This window comes from Panthera uncia (assembly GCF_023721935.1).
Source record: "Panthera uncia isolate 11264 chromosome A1 unlocalized genomic scaffold, Puncia_PCG_1.0 HiC_scaffold_17, whole genome shotgun sequence".
NCBI lineage: Eukaryota > Metazoa > Chordata > Mammalia > Carnivora > Felidae > Panthera > Panthera uncia.
This window is the reverse complement of record NW_026057577.1, coordinates 8,844,726-8,865,476: the sequence shown is the minus strand read 5'-3', so window position 1 is coordinate 8,865,476 and position 20,751 is coordinate 8,844,726. Positions and strand designations below refer to the sequence as shown.

Below are 20,751 nucleotides of genomic sequence, written 5' to 3'. Positions count from 1 at the left end.
TTCTTTCACTTAGCAATATGCATGTAAGGTTTCTCCATGTCTTTTCATGGCTTGATAGCCCATTTCTTTTTGGCACCAAATAATATTCCATTATCTGTATGTACCACATTTTATTTGTACATTCACTTACTGAAGGACATCTTGGTTGCTTTCAAGTTTGGGCAAGTATAAATAAAGCTGCTACAAATATCTTTATGCAAGATTTTGTGTGGACATAACTTTTCAATTTATTTGGGTAAATACCAAGGAGCCCTATTGCTGGATTACATGGTAAGAGTATGTTTAGTCTTATAAGAAACTATCAAACTATCATCCAAAGTGGCTGTAACATTTTGCATTCTCACCAGCAATGAATAAGAGTCCCTGTTGCACCATAACCTTGCCAGCATTTGGTGTTGTCGGTGTTTGGATTTTTATCATTCTAATAAGTCCCTGGTGGTATCTCATTGTTTCAATTTGCATTTCCCTAATGACATAGGATCATAACCAGGTTTTCATATGCTTTTTTTGCCATGTATGATCTTCTTTGCTGAACAGTTGTTCAGATCTCTTGCTCATTTCTTCATTGGGTTATTCATTTCTTACTGTGGAGTTTTAAGGGTTCTTTGTATATTTTGTTGTTTTTTGTCTGTTCTTTGTATATTTTGGATAGCAATTATTTCTGATATACATCCTTTACAGAGATTTTCTCCCAATTTATGGCTTGGCTTCTCATTCTCTTGAAAATAGCCTTTTCTATTTTTTTTTTAATGGTCATTTATTTTTGAGAGCAGAGACAGAGCGTGAGTTGGGTAGGGGCAGAGAGAGAGGGAGACATAGAATCTGAAGCAGGCTCCAGGCTCTGAGCTGTCAGCACAGAGCCTGATGAGGGGCTAGAATTCACAAACCATGAGATCATGAGCGGAGCCGAAGTCGGACTTAGCCACCCAGGCACCCCTTGAAGATAGCCTTTTCAACAAGTGATGCTATAGTTATTTACCATCCTTTGACACACACACACACACACACACACACACACACACACACACACAAGACTTGACTTATACCTCACACTTTATTAAAAAAATGAACTCAAAATAGAATATAGATTTAAATATAAAGTATAAAACTATAAAGCTTTTATTTTTTAAATGTTTATTTATTTTTGAGAGCATGAGCAGGGGTGGGACAGAGAGAGAGGGAGAGAAAGACACACAGAATCTGAAGCAGGCTCCAGGCTCTGAACTGTCAGCACAAAGCCCGATGCGGGGCTCAAACCCACCGACGGCGAGATCATGGCCTGAGCTGAAGTTGGCCGCTTAACCGACTGAGCCACCCAGGGGTCCCTAAATTCCTCTAAATTAGTAGTTAAACATGTAAATTCCTTTCCCACATTCTTCTGTGTATATTTTACAGCTATTTTCTTTGTGGTTACCATGGGGGTTACATTTAATATCCTAAAAGTTAAAACATTCCAATTTGAATTTATACCAGTTTACCTTCAGTAACACCCAAAAACTCTCTGCTCCTTTTAACAGCTAGCTCTGTTCTCACCCTTTTCTGTGACTGATATCAAACAAATTATATGTATACACATCGTATGTAGTAGTTACTTTTTTTGCTATAATTGTTGATACAACCAATAAACTGCTTAAATCTCCAGAGAATTAACTAAGTGAAAAAAGCCAATCGTAAAAGGTTATATACTGTATGATTCCATTTATACATTCTTGAAATGACAAAATTATAGAAATGAAGAACACAGATCAGTTGTCTGAAGTTAAGGAGACGGTGAAAAAGAGGTGCCTGGATGGTTCAGTTGGTTAAGTGGCTGACTTCAGCTCAGGTCATGATCTCACAGTTCTTCAGTTTGAGCCCCACATCAGGTTCTCTGCTGTCAATGCAAAGCTTGCTTCAGATCCTCTGTCTCCCTCTCTACTCCTCCACGCACTCTCTCTCTCTCTCTCCCAAAAATAAAAATTTTAAAAATAAAAAAAATTAAAAAAAACAAGGAGCGCACCTGGGTGGCTCTGTTGGTTGAGCGTCCAACTCCTGATTTTGGCTCAGGTCATGATCTCATGCCTTGTGATTTCAAGCCCCACATAGGGCCCTCTGCTATTAGTGAGGAACCTACTTCAGATCCTCTGTCTCCCTCTCTCTCTCTGCCCCTACCCCACTCTCACACATCCTCTCTCAAAAACAAATAAACATTTTTTTTTTAAAAAAGGAAAGGATGAAAGAATAGGGAAGTGAGTGTGGCTTTAACACACAACATGAGGGATCCCTATGGTGATGGAAAAGTTCTGTGTCTTGACTATCAATGTCAATGTCTTGTTTGTGATATTGCATTATACTTGGGCAAGATATTACAATGGGGGAAACTGGGTAATTGGTACACTGGATCTTTCTGCATTGTTTCTTGCAACTGCATGTGAATCTATAGTTATCTCAACATAAAAAGTTTAATTTTACAAATACTATAAACTGTTATTATAAAATGTTATTGTTCATCAATTCTGTAATCATTTGTTAATTCTGTGTGATGGTTACATCAACACTAATAGCATGTAGTTATAATAGCATTAAGAAAGACACAACCAGGGGCACCTGGCTGGCTCAGTCAGCTTAGCGTCTGATTCTTGATTTGGGCTCGGGTCATGACCTAATAAATTGGTGGGTTGGAGCCCTGCGTTGGAGGCTGACAGTGTGGAGCCTCTTTGGGATTCTCTCTCCCTTTCTCTCTCTGCCCCTCTCCTGTTCATGATCTCTCTCTCTCTCCAAAATAAATAAACATTAAAAAAAAAAAAAAAAGGTTGAGAACATTAGACCAGAGTGTGGAAAATAAGCATTAGGACACACTGCTGGTGAGACTGTAATTGGCATGAAGTTTGAAAGGGCAATTTTGTGACTTCATCAAAAAACTATGTCCTATAGTAATGCTCTTTTAGAAAATGAACAAGAGTATTTATTGCAGCAATAAATGTAAGAGCAAATAGTAGGGGAAAAGAAATCTTAACCACTTTCATCAGAGAAATGGTTTAAAAATAAGGTACTGTATGAGCAAAGATTACATTATATTGTTACTGTTAAGAAAAAGGAGATCAAGACTTACAATGAGGGGGAAATGTCAACAGATTGCCTTTAAACTTCCCTCCACAGGGCCAAACGAAATAACAAAGAGAAGCCGAAGTAGAGAGAAAACCTCCAACTTCTACGAAACCTTGACGAGGCACACAGTCATAAACTGCTGCCACAATACACTAGACTATGGATCAAACCCAGGAAGGACACGAAGGGCAGACTCAGACCTCTGTTCATTTCACACTGTGCGCAGAGACCTCCAAAACGGGGCGACCCTGGCCCAAGACCCCCAATACTCCTTTACTAGCGGACCCCTGGGGCACCGAACCACCTTCGGAGAGAAGTCATCAGGGCAGTGCTCCGGCAGCAACACTCGCGTGGATGATGTCCGGTACTGATGACAGTGCGGGGGGGATACCGGGGACCATACAGACCAGGGTAGACCACATTTACCAATGGTTGGGTTTCAGGTGGCAAAGACGTGGTAAAATGAGACCTCAGCTTTTTGTTGTTGTTTTTGTACTTTAATTTTTTTTTTTCCAAGATAAGTTGGTGCACTGTGTCACTTTTTAGTTTTTAAAAATAGAAGAAAGCCCAGAGTGTCGGATGCAATCCCGGGGAAAGTCAGGGATCCTCGGTTTCAATCCTGTATCTGCTCGTTATTCACTGCGACCGCAACCAAACTGCGTTACTTGGAGCATCTGTAAAAATTTATAAACACTAGTAGTCGCCCCGCCGCCAGGGCGATTAACAAAAAAAAGGTTTCAATTCTTGGGCCGTAATTCGGAAACAGGCAAAAGCTGCTCCCCAATCGGGTACTGCCTCGCCGCGGCCGCGGGGTATCTCGGGACTTGTAGTCCACCCAGTCGAACTCGCTGTCCCGGCAGGCCCCGCGGCGGCGGCAGGGCTACGTGGCGCCGCGGGCTGCGACTGCGCCGGCAGGTGGAGCAAGATGGCTGCGGAGCAAGGCGTGAGGGTCGTCGGGCCCCGGCCCGGAGGGGGACTGGGAAGGGTGATTCGGGCCCTCGTGCTGCTTCTGTGTTTTGTGGCCCGCGGAGGCGCGCTTTACTTCCACATCGGGGAGACCGAAAAGAAGTGCTTTATTGAGGAGATCCCGGACGAGACCATGGTTATAGGTGCGAGCGGAGGGGGAGAGTTTGGAAAAAGACCTTGGTCTTGGGGCGGGGGGTGCGGGAGAGTCACCTCTTCCAGAAAGGGAAGCAGCCGGTCTCGCCGCGTGCTGGCGTGGGCCGACTCCGCGCCACCTCGCGCTCATCTGACCTGGACTCGCCCCACTTCCCTCCAGGAAATTACCGGACGCAGCTGTATGACAAACAGCGGGAGGAGTACCAGCCGGCCACCCCCGGGCTCGGCATGTTCGTGGAGGTGAAGGACCCAGAGGACAAGGTGAGCCGGCCCCAAAGCCCGCGCGCGGAGCCCTCCGCCCTGCGCTTAGGCGCCAGACCAGGCAGGTGCTGGTACTTCCCCTCCTAGTTGCCGCATCTGCTGAACTGCTGAAGACAGTTGGATGTTGTGAGAAGATCGCGCCCGGCTTTGCGCTCTAGGCCAAGCTTGGGCTGCTGCAGTGCTAGCGGCTCCTGTCAACCTCTTACCGACTGCTGCGTGACTCTGCCAAGTCACTGAGCTTCCCTGAGCCGGTTTCCTGGTCTGTGAAACGGAAACTCACCTATCTTACAGGTGTGGTTGGTGCCTTAATTGTGGTGCTGGCAGTCAAAGAATTTTGTCAACTCTGACGCTGTGGCATCCAGACTTTAAGGTTTCACAGGACAGAGTGCTTTCCAAAACGAAGAAGCAACTGTTAATTTCACCAGATAAGGATATTAAAGGAAAGCAAAAGAAAAAAAATCATTGATTGTCACTTTTCATTAAAAAAAAAAAAAAAAAAAAGAACCACACACAAAAAAGAGTTGAAATGGCAGGAGCTCTGAATAAAGAGCCCTTTCCAACCGCAGACTCACGTCAGCTTCATTTTAGATTCTTCACCCCTGCCCCCAGAAGTTCTCAGACAAGCTTTGGCAACTACCGCGGAGCAGCTTTGGAGCTTTTAGTGTGTGGGGTGCCTATGTCTCTGTTGGCTAACTTTTGAGGCTCAGAGAGCCTTAAGACTTCTTTCCTTCCAGCACCATCCTCTCTATAACACTCACTGAAGGCTTTCGTCTCCAGGTGATCCTGGCCCGGCAGTATGGCTCTGAAGGCAGGTTCACTTTCACCTCCCACACCCCCGGCGAACACCAGATCTGTCTTCACTCCAATTCCACCAAGTTCTCCCTTTTTGCTGGAGGCATGCTGGTGAGTGGACCCACATGGGACTCGTAGCTTTCAACCTCTAAACCCTGGTGGGGCCTGGAGACTGGCGGTGCTTTGGGTGTGAGATGAGTGTGTCGGATTTTGTGTCTCCTAATAATTTTGGGTTTCCGCTGAACATCTGGGCACAGTCCCTGAACTCCTTGTATGTGCCTTGGTCCAAGTGTCAGCCAAGTTTATTCATGCCTGTTTGCCTAGAGCCCCATAGGGCTGGACACTGTGGAGGCCTCAGCCCTGGACGAAATGCACAAATGAAGGAAGGTAGGGGGACCAGCTGTCATTGCCTGGCATGAAGATGGAGCAGGGCTGCCTGATTTCTTTTTCTCTTCCTTGTCTGTCCCCAGAGAGTTCACCTGGACATCCAGGTGGGTGAACACGCCAACGACTATGCAGAAATTGCCGCCAAAGACAAGTTGAGTGAGCTGCAGCTACGAGTGAGACAGCTGGTGGAGCAAGTGGAGCAGATCCAGAAAGAGCAGAACTACCAACGGGTATGTGGTTGGGCCAGGAGCTCCTGGGTGGGCTTCTTCCCAGAAGCCTTCCCCTGGCTCAGCCAGGAGTGGCATGTGTGTCAGATTCATTATGAAAGCCAAGGGACTTAACTGTGCCGCTTTGCAAGTCTAAAAGGTGGGGTGGGGATCACTAACTCCAGTGTGTAACCAAGGAGACAGGCTCTTGAGAGGCCATCATTGCTCTAAATCCCAGTTACATGTACACAGTGACAGAGCAGGAATTGATATTAATACCTTGGGTGTTATTTCCATGGCTCCAGGTGCTTCCAGGACCAGCTATTTCAAACTCATTTGTGTCCAGGAGCCAGGCGGTACCATGAATGAATCTGTGACCATAAGGACTGTTGTGTGTCTAATCCTCAGTGGTCTCGGTTAATTGTCAACCCAGGGTAGCCTTGCAGATAGATACGCTAGCCCTGGCTTTTAAGAGAAGCTAGAGATCCAAGTATTTTGATGTGAATTTTTACCAGGTTGCAAAACACATCCAGCCACTGGGCCACCAGTTTTCAACTTGTGCCCACAATCCTCGAGGAGCAGTTGGGGAAGACCTGGGCAGAGAGCTTAGAGCACGTGCACTCCTGAGTGCTATAGGGCAGCTCTGTCTGATGGGGTGATACTACTGGCACTTCACCTCCCCTCCCCCCCCCCAACTGGCTCCAGGAGAGGACCAGGGGAGGGCTGTACCTGACACATGAGCAGACAGAGGTTGGTTGGTTGGTTTGAAGTAGGCTGCATGCCCAATGTGGAGCTTCAACCCCAAGAGTTGCATGCTCTACCAGCTGAGCCAGCCAGGCACCCCCAAGCAAACAGACTTAAATGAGTGGGTTCCTGGAGGTCATCTGGCTGGGGAGGATGAATACAGTCCCCAGGTGGGGTCTCTGGCTCTTTGCAGACACTTGATTGGAACCTGGGCATAGCTCCTTGATTCTGGGGCATCCTCTGCAAAGGGAACCCAGCAGTTAGAGTGGCGCCAGGTGGTGCCCAGCAAACTTAAGCTCCTCTTCCGCTCTCCCCTCCCACAGTGGCGAGAGGAGCGTTTCCGGCAGACCAGCGAGAGCACCAACCAGCGGGTGCTGTGGTGGTCCATTCTGCAGACCCTCATCCTCGTAGCCATCGGCGTCTGGCAGATGCGACACCTCAAGAGCTTCTTTGAAGCGAAGAAGCTGGTGTAGCCAGCTCACAGGCCATCCTTCCTCCCAGGCTGGGGGAGAAAGGGCCTCCTGGAACTGATTTCTCTCTAGCAGGAGGACTGGTTCTGAGCCATGGATGTCTGGAGGGGAAAGGGGCTACAGGCACCCCAGGCACAAGTTTAGGGCAGGAGCTTGGCTGGCTAGTACTGAGCAGGTGGTGGGGCAATGCCTGTCCCCTCCCCTGGGCTCTAAGCCCTTTGCAGTAATCACCCAGGGTCTGGTGAAGCCACTGGGAGCCCCATTGGCACCTCAGAATCACAGTGTTACTGATCAGGGATGTGAGGCTGTTGTCTGGGGTGGCTGGGGAGGGGGGAGTGGGTAGGCACGCCAGTCTTTTTTCTGTCTTCCTTTGCTAACTTGGGATTTGAGCAGGTTGGGGTGTGGCCGTGATTCCTTGCCACCCTGGGAACCTCACTGTACCCTCCTTGGGACTAGACCCACACTGCAGATCCAGGGTATGTGTGTCAATGGAGGGTGGGGGTGAGGGGGTTGCAGTGTGGGAAACTAGCCTTGAGGTTGACCTCAGCTTCTCAACATGGTTGTCCTTTTGGGGGCTTGAGGAACTGGGGTCAGGCCAGGCAGAGGCCTTGGTGCTGGCTGGGGATGGGGCCTGCAAAGTCTTAGTTACTGATTTCATTTTCAACAAGTCTAGGTTTGTTACATTGGTTTCCCAATAAAAAATAAAAAAATTCGCTTGTCCCACATAAAGTGACTGTGCCACCGAGGTGCTCAGGGAACGTCAGTTCTTCTATGCAAAGCACTTAACATTCCAAGATGAATACCCACCTGTGAAGTTCATTCTTTCCCTCCCCTCTATACCTTTCTGTAGCAGGGGATAGTGGGTTTGCCCAAGAGCATAAAACAAGTGAATGGTGGGGGGTTGGTGCCTTGCTCAGGAAGGTAGTGTGCATTGAACAGAAGAGCACTGCGGGTTTGGGAAGAACAGAAATCCTTGGGCTGGCGGGGATGAGGATGTAGATGGTCTTAACCAACAGAATGGGATTTCAGGAGGACCTTGAAGGAGAAGGATTCGGATGTAAGAAGGCAGAGCAGCCGTGGTTGGAAACCCTGGCAGATGGCTGGCATGGAGGTGGATGGACATGGTTTCCACTGGAGTTTAGGGAGGGGGCTGAGGAAGCCATTAAGGGAGGTTGGTTAGAGTTAGAAGAGACTCGCATATTACCCAGTGTTTGACACGGTTTTGGGTACAAGAACCGGAGATAAATTTGAGGAAGGTGAATCCAGCAGGGTGTGAGAAAGAGACAGGCTGGGGAGGCCAGGCTGTGGACTACTTGAACTGACAAGGGGATATGGTCTGACCTCATACTATCTCCTAGACCTCTTCCACAATAAAAACAAAAAGCTTGTTTAGAATAGCCTTAGCGTTACAGAAAATTCATGATGTTAGTTCTCCCTATTATTGTCATGCACCAGTATGGTACAAGTGTTCAAGTTAATGAAACAGAATTGATACATTATCTTAGTTTTATTTAAGTAATCTCTACACCCCACATGGGGCTCAAACTCATGACTCCAAGATCAAGAGTTGCACGCTATTGAGCCAGCCAGGCTCCCAATATGTTATTTTTAACTAAAGCCCATAGAGTATGCAGATTTTCTTAGCTGTTGCCTAATGCCCTTTTTTCTGTCCCAGGATCCCATCCAGGACAAGTTACATTTCACCCCTCCTTGGCTATGACGGTTTCTCAGACTTGCCTTGTTTTTTATTACCTTGACAGTTTTTAGGAGTACTGTTCAGGTATCTTGTAGAATTCCCTCAATTGGGATTTGTCTGCTGTTTTTCTCATGATTGAACTGGAATTCTGGGTTTTTGAAAGACCATAAAAGTGCCATTCTCATCCCATCATACCAAGGGTGCTTATTATTAACATGATTGTGGGTGTCACTGTTTAAAACTAATTAGGATTTTTATGTGAAATCTGATTTCTTGAGGCAATTCAGATCTGACGCTAGTGGGGCTTCATTCTGATGTAACAACAATTAGCAAGACTGAAGGGCAGCTGTTCCCCTTTAGAAGGGCTTGTGCTTTCAAAGGTCACAGTCCCACCTCCCTGCTTCCATTATTGGCCTCACCCCACTGACTGGTCGCTTCAGGGGATCAGCCTTGCCTTTGTCACCAGCCAAACCTGGGCTGGATTTGCCAAAGTTCTGTAACAGAGTGCAGTGCAATGGCAGAGTTCAGCAGTAAGGTCCTTCTTTGGTCGGTTTTATGCTGGGTTTATGTGAGAATGGGCATCGCTGGGGATGATTAATTTCTCACAGTAAAGTCCTTTTGGAAGCACAGTGGTTGAGGCCGTAAATTGTGCAAGGTATCTTGGTTTACACCCTGAATTGCCTGTGTCTTCATTTCCTCATTTTTAAAGTGGGCATAGTAAGTACACTACCCATAAGGACTGAATGAGAGAACAGCAGTAAGCAACTTCGAACAATGACGGGCACATAGTAAGAACTCAATAGATGTTAGCTATTTATGAGGGAACTTAACATTTTCCGAAGAGCGGAGATCAAGCCTAAGGACTCTGCTGCCGTCTTCTCCCAGGTGGGAGGCTGGCCCAGCCAGCTAGGTTCACACTGTGCCAGGACGGATCTAAGAACCCAATCTTCCTCCCCCTTCAAACAACCCCACCCAAGTACCCCTCTTCTGTGTAAGGGCCATCGTTTACATAGCGTTGCCTATGTGCCCAGCACTGTGCCAAGTATCCTTGCATGTTACGTTCTCCATTAACCCTCACAGCAACGTGAAGCTCAGGAACTATTTATACATGCCAATGAGGAAAGATGCCAAGAGATTGTGCTTGCCCCCCAAACACAGCCGAACTGGCAGAATCAGGTTTCGAATCCAGTCAGTCTGTCTGCAGTGCTTGGCTCCTAACCACTACGTGGGGTCTGGGCTGAACCCAAGTCGGAGTCCAGAGCTTGGCCTTGCCACCCTCCGATCTTGCTACGGGAGGAAGCATGCACCACCTGGGACCGAGAAGGGAGGAGGAAGGGGCGGCAGGACGGAGATACAGATCATGCCAGAGCGCTGGAAATCTGGAGTCTAAGTACAGTACCGGCCCAGTGACGTGAGCCCCCTCTGAGGTCTCGGTTTCCCGGGAGAACAAGCAGTTCCCCAGTGGGCAGTTAGCGGACCGGCGACAGGAGCACTCAAGCGGTCCTCGAACGCGGAACGTTTGAAGCTGCGGCTCCCGGGAGCACACGGCGCGGCTGGAGCGGCGGACCCGGCGGACCGAGGGGCGGGGCGGACTGGCCGGGGCGGGGCGGGAGGCGGAGGCGCCGCGTAGGCCCGGGAGGCCGGGCCGGCCCGGCTGGGAGCTCGAGTCCCATGCGCCGCCACCTCCCCCCACGATGTTCCCCTCCCGGAGGAAAGCGGCGCAGCTGCCCTGGGAGGACGGCAGGTGAGCGGCGGCGGCCGGCCCGGGCCCCGTCCTCCCGGGTGCCGATCCTTTCCGGGCCGCCCCGCGGAATCTAGGAGCCCGAGGACGTCGCGTCCCCGGCTGCGGGGCTTTCTGAGGGTCTGTGGTTCTCCCAGTGGGCCACTGGCTCGCTCTGTATACCGGGTCTCTGTCTCTCCGTGTAGGTCTCTGTCTCTACCAGTCTCCGCCACTTCGCGGGTCTGTATTTCTCCGATGACTTCCCTTTGTGAGTTTCTGCCCCTCTCTTTGCGAGTCTGTCCCTCGGTGCGGGTCTCTTTGTGTCTGTGTTTCTCCGCTGGCATCTGTCTTCGTGCGGGTCTCTGACTGCGTTGACCTCTCTCAGTGGATCTCTGTCTTTCTGCCTGCCCCCGGCCTCTAAGGGTCTTTATTCCTTTTCTCTGGTCTCTACTTCCCCCCATCACATCCGTGTAACCTCAGACCCCATCCTCCTTCAGGCTTCCCCATCCTTTGCTGACCGCCCAGAAGAACACACCAGAAAGAATCTCTATGCTAGCCTGGTAGGCCACTGACTGGCACGAACTAGGCACTCCTCACACGTAATGCTGGTTCATTTCCGGTGCAGCTGTACTTGAGTGGGACCTCCTGCATGTGTTAGGTGTGAACTTGATCCAGACCTTAGCTGATGATGTTTTCCTAAACAGTATTGGGGTAGGGGAGTTATTCAGCTTTCTAGATTTGGGAGAACACACTTCATTCGTGAGATGTGCCCCCAAAACTCTTCTCACCCGGCACACACACCCAGATAATGGGTCTCCGCCCAGTGAATATCACCTCTTCCCCCATATGTCTCTTAAGTTTGCCAGGTGCCAAAAGATTCGGGAACATAGTGGGCAAAAGGCTTGTGTTTGGGGGATTTTGCAGACTTGGTGTTGAAGCAGGAAGACAGGAATGTAATAGAAAGAAAACCTGGACAGTGTGGAGTCAGCCCTGGGCTGGAATCCTCTTTAACAGCCATGTGACCAGGAACAGATCACTTAATCTTTCTGACCTCAGCTTTTCCATCTCTGAAACAGGGATCATAATATCTACTCTACAGGGCTGTATGAGGATTAAAAGAAGCCACGTATGTAACACTCTTGACACTGTGCCTGGCAGGCAGGAGGTATCTACCTTTGCAGTTGGGAGGTGCTGTAACCAGAACAGCTGATATTCAAACCTATATCACTAAGATTTGTGTAAGGGCAGAAACAAAACGTAATAGAAGAGAATTTCCATTTCCACATCCCTTTCCGTAAACCTTTGGTACATACCTGTGTTCCCAGAAAAAGTTACTGCTGTCAGTTCCTGCTTTTGACACAGGGGTACAAAGGTCCAGGCAACAGATTCAGGCTAGCGTAGCAGTTAAGAGTGCTGGCTCTGGAGCCAGCCCAGCTGGATTTGACTCTGCCTTTTCTAGCCCTGGGCACAGGTTGATGGAGATAAACCTCACTTAGTCGGCCCCTCGGAGCAGGGTGCCCTGAGCCTGGGAGCAGCTGGGACTGCAGTTCTGGAGTTTGCCACCAGGCGGCACCAGGAGTTCTCGGTGTCCGCTGTCCTGAGGAATTGACATTTGGCTCTGAATTCAGTTGCTCAGCCATTTGGGCCCTTAAAGCCCAGGATAAGATTCTCCTATGAGAATGTGATCCTGCAAAGGGAAGCTGGGCTGAAGCAATAGCGTGTGACAATGCACGGAATGCCCAATCCATGCCATACCCCTGGATGATGGTCACTGCTTCTTTTCCCAAAGGTGGGAGATATCCTCATGTCCATGTCCCCGGTCTCCACCCCAGCCCCAGAAAGAACCCAGGGGGCGAGGGAGAATCTGTAGAGGTTCCAGCCTTCCCAGGCCACTGGCAGAATTGGGCTCCGCTCTTCCCCAGCGGAAACCCCCACCACAGGACAATGGGGGGTAAGTCTTAGCTGGCCACCCCTCTGCTGTGTGTGAGACCCAGCTTCAGGGTTGCTGGCTTCCAGGTTGGCAGTTGTGTGTTAGAGAAAGTCAGGAGTTGGTCTGGCTCTGGCGTGTGACTTAAAGCATGCCCTGACTGCTTGAACCCTTCCTGTAACTCACCAAGCAAGCCCTTTGCTGTCTAAACTGTTCTGGGGCCGCAGACAGGAATGGCTTATCTAGGGGGACAACCAGCAGGGACACAAGGGATTACAGAACTCTGAAAGCTTTGAAGAAGGAAGGACCAGATACCATGGAGAGAGCATGCATGTCCGTTTGTGTGCACGTTAAGGGTGGGCAGTGCTGGCCCTGACGTTGGAGTTGAGGTAGAGGGACGTTGCTGGTTATGACATGGGAGTTTGGCTCTGAAGGATCATCAGAGGGCATCTCAGACTGAAGTGGCAGGCTGTGTCAGGGCTGGAGCAGGAAGGAACATGGTGAGTGGTGAAGGTCTGGGTTACCCAGTGTGTGGCACTGGGTGAGTGGTGGGGGGCGAGTGCAGGCAGAATGTATACTACCTTGTAGCTAACTGGTGACTCCCAAAGGCTATAAAGCAAAGTGATTTGCAGGTTGTTTCAGGGGGGTAGACTAGAGAGAGCTTCCCTTGTCTTAGGTTCCTCAGCTCCTTCTCTGTCCTCAGCAGAGAAATCTGGTAAATTCCACCTCTCTAACCCAGACAGCGATCTCTCCCAGCACGACCTCGGTGTCCAAGCAATTCAGATGCACTTCCAGCTTCTAAACGGAGCCTGATTTCCATACCTAGCCCTGATCTTTCTCTCCCTGTCCCATCTCTCCTCCCTTGTCACATGAGCTGCCTCTTGGACTGAAGATTGGAGTCTCATTCAGTGAACAGCGACTGTCAGTTTGGGTCTTGCATTGTTTTGGGGGTAGGTTGGATCTCCCCAGGGTAAACACTGGTCTTTTCCCTGGAACTGATGCCAGGCCCCTGCCTTGAGGACCTTTCTGGTGTGAGAAGCAGGACTAAAGTGAGGGTTTATACTGGGGGTAAACTTACAGAGGAGGAGGACTGGAAGGTGGTGGGTGGGATCTCTAAGGCAGGGCTCCTGCCCTCGGCTCAGGCTCAGACCCTTCAGCCACCGTACTGGAGAACGGCAGGTACCAGAGACCAGGAGTCTCTCCCCTGCCCTCCAGCAGCTCTTGGTCTGACCTGGACTCACTTACAGAAAGTAAGAGGGCGTGAAGGAACTGGGGCAGCTCTGACCCGGGGTTGGAGGGCTTCCTGGAGGTGCAGTGACACCTCCTGGGCCTAGAGCAGTAAGCAGGATTCCGATGTGTGGTAGCAGCATGAACAAAAGCGTTGACGTTGCTTCTGCACTAACTACCAGGCGCGTGGGGCAGACCAGTCATGTGCACCTTACCAGTGGGGAAGCCAGAGAAGGGGTCTGCCAAAGGGCTCCGGCTCCACTCTCCCTTCTGACCCCACCCCTGCTCTTGTCCCAGGTCCAGGTTGCTCCCCAGCAGCCTTCCCCGGAAATGCTCCGTCTTCCACCTCTTCGTTGCCTGTCTCTTACTGGGCTTCCTCTCCCTGCTCTGGCTGCAGCTCAGCTGCGCTGGTGATGTAGCCCGGGCAGCCCGGGGACAAGGGCAGGAGACCCCAGGCCCACCCCACTCCTGCCCCCCGGAGCCACCTCCCGAGCACTGGGAAGAAGACGCGTCCTGGGGCCCCCACCGCCTGGCAGTGCTGGTGCCCTTCCGTGAACGCTTCGAGGAGCTGCTGGTCTTTGTGCCCCACATGCACCGCTTCCTAAGCAGGAAGAAGGTCCCACACCACATCTATGTGCTCAACCAGGTGGATCACTTCAGGTAGGGACGGCCTCCCAACTCGGCCCCCCCCTCCAAGGCCTCCCCTTGCCCAGGCCCCTCGGCTGCTCCCTCTCCCACTGGGGTCCAGTGCCAGGGGCGCCTCTGGCCTGGGAAAGACCACCCAGCGCAGTGGCGGGAGGGTGGGAACAGTAAACCCCTCTCGCTGGCGTGACGGGAATTTGAGGGGAGGATTGGGGCTAAGGAGAGTCCTGGTGTGATACCCATTTTGAAAGGATCGCCATGGCTGTCGTAGGAGGAATACCTTTTACCAGAACAGGAGAATGGGGCAGGGCTGGGAGGCCTGCTGGGCTGTTGGACGGGAGGGCCTCTTGGCTGTAGGGGAGCAGGGGTGGAGAGATGTGAGGGGGAGGAAGCACAGACCGAGATTTCCAGTGGATTGGCTGTGGGGATTCGGGAAAGGCAGGGTCAAGGCCACAGCTTTGAAGCTGTTCACAGTCTACTGTTACCCTGGGGTCCTTGCCCTTTACCACGCGCCGCTCCCCTCTGTGAGCCAGTGCGCACATCTCACGCTCCACCTCCACCTCCTTTCCCTCCACCTCGCTCCTCTGGGAGGCAGACCCGAAGGCTCTTGGACCCTGCCAGGCCCTTTAGGCCACAATACCGCCCAGTCTTCACAGCCTACCCTCCTCGTCCTCACTTTCTCCTCACCCACCTTGGAGTACACGGTCCATCATTAACATCCGTCATCTCGCACTTCTCACCTCCCTGACCCACCTGCTGCTGGCTGCTCCATGCCTATCCTGGGGCAGCTGGCTGTCCCCCCCCCAGGCGATGAGCCCTGGCCCAAGAGGGCCCTCTGGCCTGCTGCCTCTCCTCCTCTGAGGCAGCCCGGCACCCTTTCTCCTGTCCCTCTCCTCGTCAGCCGTGGCTGATGACTTTGCTCCCTGTTTGAGAAGTCGAGCCAACAGGAAGAGAGTGAGCCCTCCAGCCTCTGTGCTCACGGACTAGGCTCCCACCATGCTGGGGATGCACTGCCCCAGCCCCTCCAGGGCCAGCTCTTCCGGTCTGGCGCTGGGTCCCCTTCTCGCTCTCCTACTCAAGGACATCGCTTCAGCCATCCACTCCTTTCTCTCCCTCCTGGATTGGTTTCTCCTCCCTTCTGGGGCATTTGCATCAGCAAACATACTGAAATAGCTCCTGTCTAAAAAGAGAAGGAAAAGCCCCTGTGACCCCTTGCCCACCCCTGTCACCTCATTGCTCTGAGCCCCTTCAGAGCAGAACTTTCCTGTCTCCCCTCTCACTCTCTCTGGAACCTGTTCCCCTCAGATGTTTACCCCCCTCCTGACGCTGAAGCAACTCTCACTGATGTCACCAGTGAGCCCACCTCCTTAATCCAAGCTCTGTTCTCAGGCTTCCACCGCCAGGTAGCATTGGCCAAGTGGGTTACTTCTTCCTCTTGGAAACACCTCCGTTTGACTTCTGAGACAGCACTCCGGTTCTCCTCCTTCCTCACCTCTGCTAAGTCCTTTGCCCGTTCTACCTCACCTTCCTGACCTCTCGACTGGCGCTCTTAGGGCTCAGTCCTTGGGCATCTTCTTTTCCGGCTGCAGTCACTCCCTGGGAATGTGTCCGGCCTCATGGCACTAAACCCCTTCTGTGCCCTGGTGGCCCTCAAGTCTGTGTATTCCCGGCCTGGACCACTCTCCTGACCTCCAGCCCCCTGTGTCTGGGCACCACATAACCCTCTGTCTGGTGCATCCCAAGCTTCACATGATCAAGGCTGAATGTCTGCTTTCCCACCCGCCCTCTTCCCTATTTCAGGAGATGGCAGCTCCTCGCTTCCGGTTGCTCAGGCCAAAAAGCCTTCGAGTCATTGTCACCTCCTCGCTCTCCCTCAGCACACCCCGTCCCTCGGAATGTGTCTCAAATCTGCCCACTTCTCACCACCTCCCTGAGCTAAATCACCATCGTCTCCCACCCAGATGATCGTAGCCTTCCAACCCTGAGCCTCACTTCTCTTCTCAACACCCCAGCTAGAGTGATCCTGTTAAACTGGAAGTCACAGCACATCCTGGCTCTGCTCTCAGCCCTGCAGGGGCTCCTGCGTGGTACCCGGGGGTCACAGCCCAAGCCTGTCAGGGGCCAGTCCCCCACTGGCCTCATCCCTGAAGCCCTCCTGGTCACCCTGCTTGGTCACACAGGTGTCCGCTCCTGCCTCGGGCCTTGGCAATTGCCTTCCCCTCTCCTTGGAGACCCACTCCCTCTACCCGCTTCTGGCTCATTCCCTCAGGCCTTCACAGGTCACACCATTACCCTGGCCTTCCTGCTGGCCCTGTCTGCAAGAACACCTGCCCCGCCCCCCAGCATGCTCTCCCCTCCTAACCGCGTGCGCGCTTCTCTCCTCCGTAGCCCTTGCCGTTGGCTGGCTGGTTACATATTCACTTATTGATTTCTGTTTCCTCTTATCAGAACCTCAGCTCCTTGAAGGCAGGGCTTTGATTTCTCTCGGCCGTAGCCCCAGTGGGCCGGACGGTGTCTGGCACATAGCTGGCAGTCGGTAGACGTCTGTGTGATGAGCAGACGGCAGGCGGGCAGCCGGGCAGCCCCACGGGGAAGTCGGCGTCGGGTGGGAAGGCGGCACAGGCGCCGGGGGGGCGGGCGCCACGGAGGACAGGCTGTCACGCAGTTTGGGGAGAGCGACCTCACCGCCCCCCACCCATGCAGGTTCAACCGGGCAGCCCTCGTCAACGTGGGCTTCCTGGAGAGCAGCAACAGCACGGACTACATTGCCATGCACGACGTGGACCTGCTCCCCCTCAACGAGGAACTGGACTATGGCTTCCCCGAGGCCGGGCCCTTCCACGTGGCCTCCCCGGAGCTGCACCCGCTCTACCACTACAAGACCTACGTGGGCGGCATCCTGCTGCTCTCCAAGCAGCACTACCAGCTGGTGAGGCCGGGGGGGGCGCCCGCCTGGGGCGGGCATGGGCAGTAGGAGGGACGGTCCCGGGCCCGACGGATGAGAGGGTCCTGCCCTGGCCGGTCAAGGGAGTCCGGGAGCGGGACCGAGCCAGTCAGCGAGGATTCAGCCGCAGTAGCGGGAACCCCCTGTGAGCTGGCTTCGGGAGACTCGGGGTTCGTTGGTTCTCAATGGAACAGTCTGGGCTGGCTTCAGGGGTGGCTTGCCAGGCCTCTTAGCGTCACCACGGACGTCTCTCACCTTGGCTTTCTCTGGAGTGGATTTGTTCTCAGGCCTATGAGGTGCACGGTGGCCGTCCTGGTTGCACGCTGCGTGCACCCAGGCCCAGGTTCAGTGAATGGTGAGGTCTCTTCCCCAGCAGCCGGGACAGGAGTCCCAGAACTGCACCACCCTGGCTCCTGATTGGCCTGACTTGAGTAGGGGTGGGGGAGAGGGGGCTACCCCTGAGTCCATTGTTGTGGCTGGAGGTGGAGGGGGGGGGGGGGTGAGGGAGTGAAGGTGGAGGGAGGTTGGGGAGTAGGTGAGGGTGAGGGGAGAGAGTGGGAAGGACCGAGTGGCTTAGACACTGGTCTTTTGCCCTTTTCTTCAGGCTGCAGCTGAAGCCAGCTTTACAGAAATGAAGCCCTGAGTTGGGTGGCTAATAGGTGTCTGTCGCAGGGCCCAGCTGCCCCTCTCCCCACAGGAAGAGACCAGGGCAGAGCCTCCCAGGAGAAAAGGGGGTATCGGGCAGGCAGAAATCAAGCAGGATTGGCACTTCTGCCCATTGCCAGTTGCCCTGAAGAGGTGCCTTCCACCAGTCAGCCTTTTTTTTTTTAAATCTATTTATTCTGAGAGAGAGAGAGAGAGAGAGAGAGAGAGAGAAGAGGAGGGGCAGAGAGAGAAGGAAAGAGAAAGAATCCCAAGCAGACTCTGTGCCATCAGCACGGAGCCCAACACGGGGCTCAAACTCAAAAACTGTGAGATCATGACCTGCGCTGAAACCAGAAGTGACACTCAACTGACTGAGCCCCCCAGGGGCCCCCAGTCAGACATTTTTGAGAAACCAATCGTGTCACACAGACTCAAGGCCCCATGAGAACAGGCAAGGGGCCTGGCATGTGATGGCTGTCCCCCAGTAGCTCAGAGGTTGCGGGAACTATAAGCCTCTGGGTGCACATTAGAACCTCCAGGGGAGGAGGAGGAGAAAGGGGGCTTTGGCCTATTCCCGGGTGGTCAGAGACCAGGGAGCGCCCTGGGAGGATGGGGCAAGTGACTCTCCCTGTCTCTGTGTCAGTGCAACGGGATGTCCAACCGCTTCTGGGGCTGGGGCCGCGAAGATGATGAGTTCTACCGTCGCATCAAAGGGGCCGGGCTGCAGGTAATACTCCCCCCAGGGCTCTCCACCTCTTCAGTATCGGGGCTGCCCCAGGGTTCCCTTCCGTGCCCTCAGATGACATTCCTGGGGCTTAGGGATGACACCCCCAGTTCCGATCTCAGCCTGGCCCCCAATAGGCACACCTCTACTGCAGAATGGCAGTACAGGCCCCTGCCCGTGGCCCGTGGCAGGCGGTGGGACCCCAGAGGACTAGCGGTGAGGACCGGGGCTCCAGGAGGGCGGCCTGACCCAACTTCTTTGGCCTTCTTAGCTTTTCCGCCCCTCGGGAATCACAACTGGGTACAAGACATTTCGCCACCTGCATGACCCAGCCTGGCGGAAGAGGGACCAGAAGCGCATCGCAGCTCAAAAACAGGTGCTGGCTGGTCCCCTGACTGGGGATGGTTAGGTGGTGATGTGGGGAAGCAACAGGGCCAAGCATTTCACCAATCTCTCCTCCGGCCCAGATGGCCCTGCCCTCCCCTGCGTGGCCCAGGCCAGTCTCTGGCATTCTGCTTGGGCACTGTGCCCTGTGCCGGTGGCCGCTATGGGCACCTGGCCACGTGGGTAAGCTGAGACCTCAGCGTCCATGCAGGCAGGGAGCAGGGGAGGGCCTCAGCTATCGGTGCCAGCGTCCCAGGCGGACCTGTGACACGGGAACCACCATCCTCCAAACAGCCTCTTCTTTAGGAGCCATATTAGCCCACCTGAACGATCTCAGCCCTCTTGCTTACTGGTGGGGTGCAGCTGCGGACAGCCAGCGGCCTCAAAGCCCTTAGTGCATGCTCTCTCTCCGTGTCCTCCCCAGGAGCAGTTCAAGGTGGACCGGGAGGGAGGCCTGAACACCGTGAAGTACCGTGTGGATTCCCGCACAGCCTTGTCTGTGGGCGGGGCCCCCTGCACTGTTCTCAACATCATGTTGGACTGTGACAAGGCTGCCACCCCCTGGTGCACATTTGGCTGAGCCAGCTGGACAGTAAGGAAGCCTGTGCCCACAGGCCACACTGCTTACTCAGGCTCTGGATAAAGCCTCAGGCCCCGGGGCCCACCTCCCCTAGGATGTGGGGTGGCCTGAAGCAGCGGATCGCAAGCTGCACATTTGCAGCAGCCCAGCTCCCAGAGGTGGGCTTGAGCCAGGACAGGACACACACAGGGTGCCTGGGACGCTGCTAGCAATAAACAGTGATGGAGAGAGACTGGGACGTGGCTCTCACCTGGGACTGTCCGCCCCGCCTTCCTGCTCGCCCTGCTCTCCCCGTCTTCGCGCACCCACACCTAAGGGCTTTTCCTTCCCCTGGACAGACGGCTTCATGCCAAGATGCAGTTCTGAAGCCAGGCCGCTGACATGGGTGGCCAGGACAATGCAGAGGGTTAAAACTGCAGGTTTCTGTGCAAGCCCCACAGAAAGGGAACAGCTGAGACCAGCTCTCTCTGGCTATCGCCATGCAGGAATGCCGGCCTGGGGTGGGCCAGATCTTCTGAGTTCTCAAAAAGAAACTTGAATTCTGGATTCCTGAGTGAAATCGGTTCGTTTTTAAATGATAGCAGCTAATTGAAACTTCAGAAAAGTGTGGCGGGCCGAACAAATGTGTCATGGACCACCAGTTTGTCACCTGGGGCTGAGCGGAAGGGGACGGGGGAAAAAGATGGCACCTCTCTTAGTTATAAGCTGGTAGGGGGGTAGGGCAGGGCTGGGGACGCCAAGGTCAGGGGAGGCTCAGGTGGGAGAGACGCCGAAGGCCAAGGTTCCTGCCACCTCCCACAGCCCTCCAGGCTTCGCTGCCCTTCTGGGGAGTCTGCCCCCCTCAGGCCGTGGTGGGCTCTGACTCTGGGGTGGGGGTGGCTTCATTCTACCACACTGAGACAGAACTAGACCCACAGGACTGGACTTAGGGTAGGCAAAATGTGGTGGCAAGGACTTGGTCATAGCTTGAGGGTGGGAGGACCACGTTTCTGAGGCGAGAGGGAGAAGATGAAAGGCAGGAGCATCCTGCAGTGTTCCCCGCATGCGGGCAGATTACCACTGATCACACGATGTCCGATGTCCGGGAGAGGTGAAGGAGGGGAGCCGAGGGAGACCATGGAACTGGGGAGTGACCTTGGAGGAATTATCTGGAGGGAAGCCGGGGGCCAACGAGAGTGGGAGGTGAGGGGCTCTGC

General features: G+C 53.2%; 2 protein-coding genes across 3 annotated transcripts; both read left to right on the top strand.

The window, feature by feature from the left end:
* The first annotated feature begins 3,966 nt into the window (after positions 1 to 3,966).
* TMED9 (transmembrane p24 trafficking protein 9) lies at positions 3,967 to 7,778 on the top strand. Its single transcript, XM_049649046.1, has 5 exons — positions 3,967 to 4,196; positions 4,367 to 4,467; positions 5,245 to 5,370; positions 5,730 to 5,876; positions 6,920 to 7,778. The coding sequence occupies exons 1-5, from the start codon at positions 4,013 to 4,015 to the stop codon at positions 7,067 to 7,069; spliced, it is 708 nt and encodes a 235-aa protein (XP_049505003.1). The 5' UTR covers positions 3,967 to 4,012; the 3' UTR covers positions 7,070 to 7,778.
* Positions 7,779 to 10,229: 2,451 nt separating this feature from the next.
* B4GALT7 (beta-1,4-galactosyltransferase 7) lies at positions 10,230 to 20,101 on the top strand. Of its 2 annotated transcripts, XM_049649043.1 has the most exons (6): positions 10,236 to 10,506; positions 13,934 to 14,296; positions 16,982 to 17,207; positions 18,511 to 18,594; positions 18,863 to 18,967; positions 19,400 to 20,101. In XM_049649043.1, the coding sequence occupies exons 1-6, from the start codon at positions 10,457 to 10,459 to the stop codon at positions 19,553 to 19,555; spliced, it is 984 nt and encodes a 327-aa protein (XP_049505000.1). In that variant the 5' UTR covers positions 10,236 to 10,456; the 3' UTR covers positions 19,556 to 20,101. The 2 variants fall into 2 exon arrangements, with proteins under 2 accessions (XP_049505001.1, XP_049505000.1); XM_049649044.1 differs by lacking the exon at positions 18,863 to 18,967 and having other exon boundaries at positions 10,230 to 10,506.
* Positions 20,102 to 20,751: the final 650 nt, after the last annotated feature.

Bases quoted from the DNA above. Each gene is read 5' to 3' on its own strand.
- B4GALT7 (XM_049649043.1), top strand. From the start codon at position 10,457: ATGTTCCCCTCCCGGAGGAAAGCGGCGCAGCTGCCCTGGGAGGACGGC. The intron at 14,297-16,981 runs GTAGGGACGGCC...CCACCCATGCAG, and splicing joins AACCAGGTGGATCACTTCAG to GTTCAACCGGGCAGCCCTCG. The intron at 18,595-18,862 runs GTAATACTCCCC...TGGCCTTCTTAG, and splicing joins TCAAAGGGGCCGGGCTGCAG to CTTTTCCGCCCCTCGGGAAT.
- TMED9 (XM_049649046.1), top strand. From the start codon at position 4,013: ATGGCTGCGGAGCAAGGCGTGAGGGTCGTCGGGCCCCGGCCCGGAGGG. The intron at 5,371-5,729 runs GTGAGTGGACCC...GTCTGTCCCCAG, and splicing joins TTTTTGCTGGAGGCATGCTG to AGAGTTCACCTGGACATCCA. The intron at 5,877-6,919 runs GTATGTGGTTGG...CCCCTCCCACAG, and splicing joins AAGAGCAGAACTACCAACGG to TGGCGAGAGGAGCGTTTCCG.